This window comes from Lacerta agilis, chromosome 9 (genome assembly GCF_009819535.1).
Source record: "Lacerta agilis isolate rLacAgi1 chromosome 9, rLacAgi1.pri, whole genome shotgun sequence".
In the NCBI taxonomy this organism is placed as follows: domain Eukaryota; kingdom Metazoa; phylum Chordata; class Lepidosauria; order Squamata; family Lacertidae; genus Lacerta; species Lacerta agilis.
In genome coordinates, this window is record NC_046320.1 from 4,571,145 (window position 1) to 4,583,567 (window position 12,423).

Consider the following 12,423-nt stretch of genomic DNA (forward strand, 5'->3'; position numbering starts at 1 on the left):
ATTTATTCCACCAGTTTTCAACAGTACCATGGGAAGAGGGTGTCAACGGCAGGTAGAGGCTCATACAGGAGCACTGCATGGTCACGGCACAACATACAGACTGACTGCCACATTCATGACACGGAGGTGAATGTCCCCCTTCTCCTCTTGTTGGAAGCAAGGACGGTGAGAGGTCCCACGACAATGTAGCACTACACACGGAGTTGAAACAAGTCACACTCACAGGGCAGCCATTTCCTTCAGTGGATTGAGCACCAACCAGTTTAGCTTCCATCCTTGTCAGACTGTATGGCCCGGGGCAAAGAGCTGGGCTGCATTGGGGCCTCAGTTTTCCCCACCTGTAAAATGGGGGCACAACACTGCTTTCCTTTGTAAAGCATCTGTGGTGCCGTAAGTGCAAAGTATTGTCATTGTTTGATCCGTATTGCTATGGTTTAGTGTCGGAGGAAGGGATGGGAAGGAGGGTCTACCCCCTCCATGCCTTGTCCCTGGAAGACACAAAGGAGGCAAGGGCATCATTTTGATTGGTGACAAGTTCTGTTCCTCGAAGCCGAAAGGAACGGAAACATCCACCTGCAGCCAAGCCCTTGCTTCAAATCTCCTTCATCTGAACTTGAGCGAAGGCCAAAAAATGGTTCTTCTACATAAGGTAGAGGGTTTTCTGGGGGCAGTTTGCCCACATTCAGGCCCATAGTCCTGAAATGGCAAATGGCTCTCTTCCTGCTCTGCTGAAAGGGCTTATGTCGGCCCTGGGAAAAGATGGAGAGAGAGAGAGAGAGAGAGAGAGAGAGAGAGAGAGAGAGAGAGAGGCAGCACTTGGGCATCACCCTGCTGTGTGGGGAGTAGGAGGAGAGTCTTGTTCTAGAACCTGAGACTTCCAGACACACCTCACATTCACTTACAGGGGCGGGAAGTACTGAGACATCTTTCACAGGGAAGAGACGGTGGTTTTGAAAAAGGGTATCCAGCCCACACACACCTAGGTGGGGAAGACAAACTTGACAGGAGCCTGCTGGATAATTTTCAATAAACCACCAGCACCCTTGCACTCCCCTTTTGTGCCCACAGCCCACCCCACAATGGGACACACTTTACAACTTGGGAGGGGGAGGGGTTTATTCTGCTGAAGAGCAACAGCTGGGTCACATGACGGCACACTTCTCGGCAGACTGCTTGAGGTCATCCAGCGTGGCCTGGGCCTTGTCCTTCAGGGAATCCAGGTCCAGGTTCTGGATGCTGGTCAGCTGTCCGATAACAGAGTCCTTTTCCTCCTCCTCTTCGTTGTCCTGCTCAATCATCTTGGCCAGCTCTTTGGGGAGCTCCACGTCACCCCCGACCAGCTGGATCTGGTTGTCATCTGTTTCATTCTAAAGGGAATGGTGGTGATTAGAGAAGAGAGGGAGAGGTTAGGCTCAGGGGTCATAATAGTCCATAATAGTCTCGGGCCCGAGCCCAGCAAGCCGGAGGTCCAGTGCAATGGCCACTCAATGCCAAGTTGCTGAGGGAAACAGCAACTGTGTCTCCTGTTGCTATGGTGACAGTGGGACGAAACTGCAAAGCCGGGGGTGTGAACATATCTCCTGGCTCACCTCCAAACAGGAAGACATGGGAGAGGCAGGACAAGAAAGTGAGTACTGCCAGGTTTGCTGGCAGGTATTGAAAGTCCAGCAAGCCTTGGTGCCCTCAAGAGGTTGAAGCACAGAGAGTAGGGAGGAAGAACAGGGTAGATTGAGCCCATTCTCCCTGAGGGTTGGGGAAGCAACTGCTGCGTCCTGGAGCTGGCGGCCATGACAGGTGGCCTCAAGAGTGGGAAGATCTGAATGATGCTGGAGATAGAGAAAAGATGTTTCCATTCAATCCTCAGTCCTGTTTTAATCTCTCATGCCTGACTGATTCCATCAGACCATAAATGGATGGGATGATCACACTCTGGAAGTTAAGAGCATGAAAGCAGGCTTTGATGAAGTGGAACAAGATGCTGATGTGTTGGAGGAGCCTGGGACAGATTGAAGTAGAGTGGCATTGGGCAATTGTGTTGGAAGATTTATGGTTGGCGATGAGAATCAGCCATGGTCCAAAACATAGGAGGGAGGCAGTGTGTGTGTGTGAGGGGGGTGGGGGTGGGGATGGCTGGCTGGCTGGTTGAACAGATGCCAGTGTGTTTGGTGGCTAAAGGGTTGGAGTTAGACCAGTGAAACTCAAGTTCAATTCCTACTCAGCTACGAAGATGGCCTTGGGCCAGTAACCATCTCTCGCTCTAGCCAACCACATAAGGCTGTTGTGATTATGAAATGGAGAGGGGAGATGATCTGTGCATGGAGGAGAGTTGGGATAAAAAGATATAACAAATAAATTCTCAACCACAAACTCATTGGGAAAACCAGAATCATTTGGTGTCCTCCCATCTGTAAAAAGAAAGAGAGAATTATAATGACAGTCAAGAGCATTTTGATATTGATATAAAAGATATTAAACAGTATGCTAGATTACTTCGTTGGATACCATATGGGTAACACAGAGAGTGATGAATATAACTTAGAAAACTTAGCAATGGCACTTAAAAAAGAAAGATGCAATTCTCAATTTTTGTGCAACCAATATCGCTATAAAGCAAATAATTAATTTTAAAAAGCTAAAATTTCAGTGAACAACCAAACAGTTCTCTCTAGCTTTAACATTCACTCCTTCAGCATTGGCAAACACCACGTGTCTGAAGGCCAGAATGGTCTCATTCTGCTCTGGTTCTCACACCACCGGTTGCCTGAGATGTGAATGCAGTAAACTAGAATGATGTGGTACGCTAGAAGTGGCCCTTTTCTTTGAAGGATCATCTCGACAAACAGTTATGACATGCAAAACCAGAGCGAAATGAACATGAAGAAGGATACAGGTTTTGGACAGATGGGTACATCAGGTGTTAGTGGGGAGGGAGGACCCAAAATTCAGTGGTATTTGAAGGACCTCATGTTAGAATTGCCGAGATATTTGCGTGGCTTGAATTGGATGGCCCTGAACCGAGACCACCTGAGAGCATCAGAGTTATCCTTGCCCGTCTTTCACTGCCTGAAAGAGCAAAGATAACCAGGAGGCTAGAGGCTAGTAGGAGACCCATGAAAAAGATAACCAGGTGAACAACACCTAGGCAGCCCATGACCATGTGGGACTTTTTCAGAGTGCTGGAGATGAGCATGCTCCGCTTTTGTCTGGTGTTTAGAAAAACAAGAATATTAGATTACAATCTTCAACACTAGAGCAGCTCTTGTAACATTTATGGAAAGATTCCAGAATGAATATTTCCATGCTTTACTACAAAATCTGTATTATTATTATTATTATTATTATTATTATTATTATTAATCTTTAAAGATTTTTTTTCCAGCTCTCTTTCTATTCTGAAGTTGCTCAAGTATTTAAAAATACACAACCGTGCAAATAACACACACACACACACACAGAGGCCCCAAATGAACTTGTAGCTTTAAGCCTGATGGAAGCTAACTGGACTAAACCAGCTTAAACCGAAATGATCAGCTGTCTAGGCATTTTTACAAGCAAGACCTCTAGAATTGGGGTGATGTCATTCCTGGATCTAAGATCTGGAACTGGGCAGATCTGAGTCTGGAGAACACCCGGGTGGTCTTCTCCTACCTAAGCCTCCATGATGGTAGATTGGCAGAATATATACATATAGGTCATATGTATCGTCACACTATTAGATTTCTGACACTCCAAAGATCAGAAATAAGTATAAAAAATAAGGGGGGGGAGCATATATCTCATTAAGACTATGAAGAATTTTTTTTTTTTAAAAAAATGCAATTTAAATATAATAATAATGGAGCCTTCTAAGATTCTCTGTCTGGCTCTGGCCCCATTCTCAGCAACTCCCTGTACTGGCTCTGCTTTGCGCCCTCATTCATTACTGTATTGCCTAATTGGAATGTGTCTTTGAGCTCTGATGGTGCCTTTTGATTCCCTGGACGAGTGGATGAAGGACCCATCTGTACAGGGCTGTGCGAGTGTCTGTGCAGAAACTAATACAGTACAGTGGCAAAATTCACGTTCTTTGTTCCACCTACTTTTGCCTCTGGCCCTGCCCACCACTGGCATGTTGTCCCCAGAAAATTGCCGAGAAAAGGATGCAGCCCTTGGCTTGAACAAAGCCCTCTGCCCTCATCCTAGCCTTAGGGCACAATCCAGCAGGTGTTAATCATGACAAAGTCCCACTGAAGGCAATGGGGTGGAATTAAGTCCCACTGGTTTCAATAGAACTCATGCAAAATTTTGTTGGATTAACCTGATTATGCCTGATTTTACAGCCAACTAAGCCAGTAAACCAGCTGTTTCAATGGCAGGTAATCATACATTTAAAGTCCACCGTCACTACTTCAGGTGACCCAGAAGATGGTGACACTCACAAGTGGTTCTAATGCTGGGATGCCAGCATCAAATGCCAGCATCTCCACATTGAGCACAGCAATGCCTTGCAAAGCTATTTCATGGCAAAGAAATGAAAGCATACAAATGGCAAGGAATTGAACACCCTTTTTTTTTTTAAAAAAAAAAAAAGGGGGTTTATCCATAAGAATATCTTATTATGTACTACAATACTGTAGTCTGAACTTCCTATAACTTGGTTATCATTTATATTTCAGTTACAGGTGGGTAGCCGTGCTGGTCTGCCATAGTCAAAACAATATAGAAAATTCTTTCCAGTAGCACCTTAGAGACCAACTGAGTTTGTTCTTGGTATGAGCTTTCGTGTGCATGTATCTGAAGAAGTGTGCATGCACACGAAAGCTCATACCAAGAACAAACTCAGTTGGTCTCTAAGGTGCTACTGGAAAGAATTTTCTATTTTATTTATATTTCAGGTATTACATTTCTATCCTGGCAGACTTCTGCCAGGGAATTCAAGACCTGGAATGCCCAAAAGGCCTCCCATCCAGACACTGACCAGATCCAGGCCAGCTTAGATTTAGCAAGTTTGTTGTATCAGGTACCTTTAGACCATGCCCAAGTTGTTCCCAGATTCCCAACACCTTCTTGCTCAACACATAGCTTTCAGAGAAGCCTAAATGTGTTTATACACCTCTACATCCCCAAATCAATTTCAGGCCACCTTAAATCCTTTTGGCTGTCAGTTTATTTCCATGCTCAGTCAAGTGCTTAAAGCCCTAAATGACTCAGGCTGCCTCCTCCCCAACAGACCTCCTTGAGTGCCAAGACTGGCAGAGGTGGCCTTCTTGGTAATTCCACTGCCCTCAGAAGGTCACTGTCTGGGACAGGTGTGTTTTCAGGATCTATCCTATTCCTGTGACTGTAATCAGTTTTTAATTCTGAATTTTAAATTGCAGCTGCAGCAGCAGCAACAACAACAACAACAACAAACAAACAAACAAACAACAACAACAATTTATTACTTATGCCCCACCCACCTGCCGGGCCTCCTCAGCCACTCTGAGAGGCTTCCAACAGGATATTAAAAACACAATAAAAGATCAAACATTAAAAACTTCACTAAATGGGGCTGCCTTCAGATGTCTCCAAAAAGTCTGGTAGTTGTTTTTTCCTTAGACATCTGGTGGGAGGGCGCCACCACTGAGAAGGCCCTCTGCCTGGTTCCCTGCAACCTTACTTCTCACAGTGAGGAAACCGCCAGAAGGCCCTTGGAGCTGGGCCTCAGTGTCCGGGCTGAATGAAACGGGTGGAGATGTGCCTTCAGGTATACTGGGCTGAGGCCATAACCCACCTGGGACCTGAAGGGTTGCTACTACACTGAAGTGTCGGTCCAGAGAAGTTTTATCTGAAATGCATTGCACAGGAAATAAACTTTGGGCTGGAGACAATGTACGGAAGGTTTGCCTTAGTCATGTTCATTCATTTCAGTAGTTCTACTCTGTGTAAAACTTAGTTGACTATCACCCACAATTTGGAGTGGCCCAGACCTTGACCCTAGATCCAGAGATGTGTCAACCAGTTTCATATTCAGACAGCTCATGCAGTTCTGTGCCAAAGAAGAAACATAGGACAGCTGCCCTTAAACCAGGCCAGGTGACTTGCCCATCTTACCCAGATCCATCTACTCTGACCAGCAGCAGCTCTAAAAAGTCTTAGACTTAGAAGGGGCTTGAACCTTGATCTTTTTAATGGAAGATGTCAGGGATGGAGCCTGGACTCACCTGCATGCATAGAGCTTGCTCAACTGCTGATCTACTGTGCCTCCCCAACAAAGAACTGCTGACTGGTTCCAGCCTCATTTCAGAGTGAACTTAAAAAGAGGACCATGTCCTCCCATTAGCCATTTCCAAGCGCAGGATGTCTCTGGCATTTTATCAGCACCAGCCACTCTGTGTATGGTGGCTCGTGACTCGTAAGGTTGACATATTGACTTCCACCCTTCTCTTCAGTCCTAATGCTCTGCCTCCATCAACAGTAGGGGCAGGGAAGAGCTGTGGTTCTCCAGATGTTGTTGGACTGCCCTGGATAGTAGAGCCAATGGTCATTGATAATGGGAGCTGTAGCAACATCTGGAGAGCCACAACGTCCCCACCCCGTCCTACAGGAAAGAACAAAGAAGCTGTGACCCTCAAGATATTGCTGTGCTCCAGTCCCCATCACCCTTGCCCATTGGTCAAGCAGGCTGAAGGCAATGGAAGTTGAAGTTTCAGCACCATCTGGGCGGTCATGGCTTCCCCACCCTGGCATCAAAGGTTCTGGTTATTTCTTCCTCTACCTCCTCTAGTATCTGGCTGTTGCTCAACCCTAATACAACCAGCAATATCCCTGTGGAAATCTGCCCAGGTTCCCTTCATCCTCCTCCTGCAGCAAAGGCCTGATGGCTTACCTTGGGAAGTCTGTATTTATCCCGAAAGTGGGTCCGCAGGGTGGCTCGTTCTGCTTTGCGCTGTGCAAACTGGGCATCCCGCTCCATTCTGCAAACAACATTGGGAGAAGATGTTGTCGATTAGCTGCAATGTGTGTGCCCCACTAGGCATGGCGAGCAAATGTCTCGGTCACTAGGGCAGAGGAAGCCTTAAAAGTTTCCCAGTGCAGGCCATTAATCTCTGCTCCAAACCTCAGCATTTCACACAGCTGATATGATGCTAGTCAGAGCGCATCCACAAGATCACACTCTGTTTAATCTTGCCTAATTAATTTGGAATAATTGCCAGTGCCCTTTCTCCACTCATACTCAGTAATGCTGCAGATAACATGCACGAGAGAGAGAGAGAGAGAGAGAGAGAGAGAGAGAGATTTTTTTACACCAACAGAAAGGGCCATAGCTCAGTGGCAGATCACCTGCCTTGCATGCAAAAGATCCCTGGTTTGGGTCTTGGTGGCACCTGCCTCCAGGTAGGACAGGGAGACTTGCTGCCTGAAACCCTGGCAAGCCACTGCCGGTCATTGTAGGTAGTACTGAGCCAGATGGACCAAGGGTCTAATTCAGTGTAAGACTTCTTCTCATGTTCCTGTGTAAGTTGTAGTTGTTAAGCACCATCCACACAACACTGAATCTCAGCCTCAACATTATACAATCCAGAACACTGACCACCTCAGGGTTTTATACTTACAAAGGCTAATGCATACTGGGACATGCTGGAGGTGTGGAGATCCCTATTTTTATCATTTTTTTTAAAAAAAAAACTGCGATGGAGAATAACAAACTATATGGTATGGAATTAATTCAAATTGGAAGTAATTAATATTAAGAAATCCTGGGATATGGTCTCAGGGTGCTCATTCAACCAAATGACTGGATTGTAGGATAGCTGTGAGAGTTCTTTTACCCCAGGTATTCCCACCCCCAAATGAATCAAAGCCAGCCCATAATAACTAAGAACATAAGATCCTTGGGGCTGGATAAGACCAAATGCCCATGTCATCCAGAATTCTGCTTCCACAGTGACCAACCAGATGCCTATGGGGAGCCCACAAGCAGGACATCGGCACAAATAATATGGCCATAATGACTTATAGCCATAAACAGCCATTCACCTCCTCCTTATCTCCCTTCTATGACCACAATAACATGGACAGGAGGGTTGTGTAGTTGGATAAGGATGGAGAAGGCTAACATTGGCCACATGTAAAGCAGGCTTCTCCATTTGGCCAGTGAGGCCATTTCCATCAAGCCATGCCCACCTGCTCTACACCTGATGTCATATATGATGGCAGGTGTGGGGCAGGTGAGGGTGGGGCCTGGACAAAAGCCCCTTGTGCCACCCTTCCTGAGTGCCTGACAACCAGCGGGTGCCCAGATGTGCAAAGGTGTCTTTCAAGTCTCGTGCATGACTCACAGCAGCAAAGTTCTTGGGAGAGTTTTACTTCCACTAAAATCAATGGGACAACTGAATACTGTACATTTCCTCTTTCCAGGTGCTTTGGCTAAGTTCATTAGCAGCTCTGGAAATATTTAGTACTTCTCGCTGATTTTGGTACAGCTTCTGGGAGTCAGTGGTAACAGTATTGGTCTTCATGATGGGGAGATCAAATGATAGTGAGCAAAACAGATGTTGCCTGGTTATCACTTTCATCATCCCCAAACCATAGTCCATACTGTCTGGGGTTGATGGGAGTTGGAGTCCAGCAACATCTGGTGGACCACAGGTTCTAAGACTTGAGTTAAATGGACTATATGAACAAAGCATGGAGGAAAATAAGAATTATTATTGCTCCTTTTGAAACCTCATTTGTTCCTCAGCTAAAAAGGACCATTTCCAACCAGTTTCATCATTTTTGTGATTGTGAGCTCACTTTGCATATTAGTAGGGTGTGTGTGTGTATCTGTGGAAACATTGTGATCAGAATTGTTCCAATGTCTTTCAACAACGAGATCTCTGAGCCAGCCCAGCCAATTAAAAAATCAAACTAGGAATTTGCTCATGAATGACTTTTCTAACTTTTTATGGTTTTATGTTTTAATCATTGTAAACTCCTCTGATATATATTTTTTATGATACAGTGGTATACAATTTTAAAAAAATAAGTAAATAAAACAATTCAAGAATAACTTTCCTGGATCACGAATGACATAATGCTTCTATCAATGTGCCCCTAGAGGGTTATGCCTTGCAGTGGTAGGTTGGTCTTCAGTATGATTTAGGTGTTTTATGCAAATCCAGGAGTAGACCTAAGTTCCCCAGAAGACCTGTGCTTGACAGTTCAGTGGGGCTTCCACCCAGACAAGCATCTGTAGGATTGCTACCTAATTGATGCGCTCTGTTCTCCAGAACATAAATTGCAGCATAGAATGTTTCGTTTTCTTTTCTTTTTTTTCTTTTCTTTTTTTTCTTTGTCCTGTTTGCAAAGAGGAATGTAGTGATGTAGACAAGGGTACACCAGGGTAATTGATGGGTTCTTTTTGCTCTGGCAAGTGAATAAGGTGATACTGAGGCTTTCAAATTTGTTTGTGGCAGATTAGCAGGGCAGAAGGAAGAGAATGAAGAAAGAAATTGAGGAATCTGGATACTTCTTTCTTTTTCCTCCATGGAGTTCCTACTAGACACAAGCAATTTAAATGGCAAGACTTCTTTGCAATATTTCTTTTCATTTATAATTAAATGCTAAAGGTTATGTTTGAACTGGCTGGAAATATTTTGTTAAAGCTCATTGTGTTTACCAGTCGAATTTATCCTGTGACTGCTGGCAGACTGTAACAAACTGGGTATAGTGCTATTTATGCACTGCTGCTCTTTGGGAGGTGTAAGGACATATGTGCATATATGAATCAATACAGCTGCCTGTGCGTTTGTAAAAAAAAAAAAAAATCCTCAGGGGTGGAGTGACTACAGGGGCTGCCACAATCAGTTCTTGCATTTCAGAATTTTCTGGAATGCCACTTGATGCATTAAATGGACAGCAGGGAAAACTGCTCAGACACAAGGCTTGGAAGCAAACTGCAGGTGGGAGGGACAGGTGAAACACAGTGAAATTATGCATGCAAACTACTACAGGAAGCAAACAGTTGCTGCAGGAGCAAAATGGCATTTAAAAATTGTGTGTAAATGCAGCCTTAGATATTTTTTTCCCCTTTTCAAAATCAGAAATGGTGAATAATCTAAACTCCAACTTCCAGGGATGGGGGCAGGCAGGGAGCTATAGTGAGATGTAGTTTTTCCTGAGAAAACAATCCCATCTCTTGAAGGCAAAAGCGGATTAAAAGATTAGGGGTTCATTAAAATGCATTACTAACATTCCCCGCCTTCCACAACAAATGTAAAGTCCTGGGTTCACTTCCTCTTTCCCTTCACCACTTATTTGGGAGGAACTAAGGCAGAGGATCTCTTTAACCCAGTTTGGGCTTAAATGGAAAGATCAGCTTCCACAGGGTGCCTTCTGTAGCCCAGATTCATATGTCGACATCTAAAAAGGGGAGGATTTGGGTCTGAACTTTGCATAAAAACTGCTTAGAGCAAGGGATTTATTTTTGCACAGACACTGCTTAGCGCTATTTTAAATTTATTTTTAAAATTGCCCTATTTTTATTGTAGGCGTGGACTTTTCAACATCCTGCTAGAATCAATCCAGTGGAGCCAGCATGAAGTTTTCATATTTCTTTCTCTTTTGTATACCACTGTTTGATGCTCAAGGTACAATCCCAGGACAACAACACAAAAGCGGTTTCTTGGGAAATAAATTTTACTGTGTGTGTAGTATTGGGTGTTGGTGGAGCGATCTTTATCATCTCTGTGCGTGAACTTGCATGCCCTTCCCAGATTCCCTTTAGCCTATTTCTCTCCTTTCTTAAAGATATAAACTGGTGCAATCAGTGAATAAGCTTAGACTTAGACCCACACTTGTACTGTTGTTCAGATGTTGATTCACCGAACTTGCTCACAGCAGCCCAGACATCTCCTGATTCTGAGACCCTGATTGTAGACAAAGGGAATAATAGCCATGTACCTCAACAGGGTTGATGGTGGGATGAGTCTGAGATGAGGCAAAGTTCAGAATCTCCTTCATCTCAGACTTGTTTGCCTTGAGTTGGCCAGGCTCTACATTGAGATGCATAAAATGTCGTGAGCTGCAATCAAATCACTCACATTTCCCTGGTCTGATCTTGATTTTGCTGAGGAGTTTCCTTAAAGGGGGGTTATCAAGCAGTTTCTTTCTCCATCTCCTTTCCTGCTAATCTACCATGCATAAAAGACGCGTATGGCTAAGGTTTCTAAAAGTTACATACAGAAAGAGTCATGTGATATTCTCCAAAGGAGTAGCCATGGCTCTCATGAAGTGGGCCCTTCTCCATGAACGCTTGTGCCAAGGCTCTTCCTTACAATATAACTGGACAGACACAAAAAGGAGCCCTTCATCACCCAATACTTACTTTTCTTCCACTAGCTGCTTCTGGTACTCTTCGTATTCTTCCTTCGTCATCCCCTGGGCTTCAGCTGGGGACTTCTCCCCTTCTCCTTTCTCTTCTCCTCCCAGTCCACCGGTGAGGTTCTTCAGTTGCCCACCCACCATGGACTTCACCATGAAAGCCATGACTAGCTGTGTTGAGGAGGGGAGGAAGTTGCTGGAGGAATGGTTAGGATCAAGGAAAGAAGAAAAGATGGGATAGCGGTGGGGACTTGAGCTTGGCCGGCTTGTCAAAGCTCAGCAACCAGGTCTGATCTAAATCAGCATCGTCTCCTGTTGGGGATCCCGTTGCTCATTGGGAGATCTGGCTCTGCTGCAGAAGGAATGGTCCGGGATTCTGCTGGGCTTCAGCACCGGCGGGAGGCGGACAGTTCCGAAAGCTCCCAGCAGTGCCGAATGAATCCGCTCCCTTCCTTCGGACCACCGCGCGGCTTTGCGTTCAGCACCACGGAGCGCGGACAGCGACTGCTGCTTCGGAGCGTCTGCGCGCGCCTGTGGCTGACGGAGCCGGCCGCGAGGAAGGTGCGCCCCCTTGCGGTGGGCAGTGGCTCACTTTCCAGGGACCCTCACGCTCATCTGACCACGCCTCCGACGGTGTGGCAGTTTGGCTCTGCTCGCCCACTCCACCCCCTGCTCGCGCTCCAGCACCGCCTTCTTCTTTGCCTTCGTAAAAAAAAAAGAAAAAAAAAGATTAAACTGTTGACTGGTGTGACGAACCTCGCGCATCTTCCAGAGTGGGTAGCTTTGTGTTAGTCTGTTGCAGTAAAACCACAAAGTATCTCGTGGCAAAGACAGGTTTGTTGTGGAAGTAATTTGCACGGAGTACAACCCGCTTCGTTAGTTGCAAGGAGGGTTATGCTCCGTTGATAGATAACCTACACAGAGAGAAAGCGATGAGCTTAAAGGGGGAAATGGGAAAGAGGGGAACCAAAGGCAAGAGGTCATCTGCGACATACCTGTAGTGTAACTTGTTGTTGTTGTTGTTGTTCAGTCGTTCAGTCGTGTCCGACTCTTCGTGACCCCATGGACCAGAGCACGCCAGGCATGCCTATCCTTCAC

The 12,423-nt window shown here is 45.5% G+C and overlaps 1 protein-coding gene across 1 annotated transcript; it reads right to left on the bottom strand.

Annotated features, from left to right (window-relative positions):
* Positions 1 to 1,098: 1,098 nt before the first annotated feature.
* Positions 1,099 to 11,940, bottom strand: CPLX3 (complexin 3). Its single transcript, XM_033161019.1, has 3 exons — positions 11,330 to 11,940; positions 6,848 to 6,935; positions 1,099 to 1,367 (listed from the first exon to the last, which is right to left on the bottom strand). Exons 1-3 carry the CDS (start codon positions 11,488 to 11,490, stop codon positions 1,143 to 1,145), a joined length of 474 nt encoding a protein of 157 aa, XP_033016910.1. The 5' UTR covers positions 11,491 to 11,940; the 3' UTR covers positions 1,099 to 1,142.
* Positions 11,941 to 12,423: the final 483 nt, after the last annotated feature.

What these genes read in the sequence shown, in the direction of transcription:
- CPLX3 (XM_033161019.1), bottom strand. Translation starts at nt 11,490, where the DNA reads ATGGCTTTCATGGTGAAGTCCATGGTGGGTGGGCAACTGAAGAACCTC. An exon ending in AAGCAGCTAGTGGAAGAAAA is followed by an intron (nt 6,936 to 11,329) that starts GTAAGTATTGGG and finishes TGTTGTTTGCAG; the next exon opens with AATGGAGCGGGATGCCCAGT. An exon ending in ATAAATACAGACTTCCCAAG is followed by an intron (nt 1,368 to 6,847) that starts GTAAGCCATCAG and finishes CATTCCCTTTAG; the next exon opens with AATGAAACAGATGACAACCA.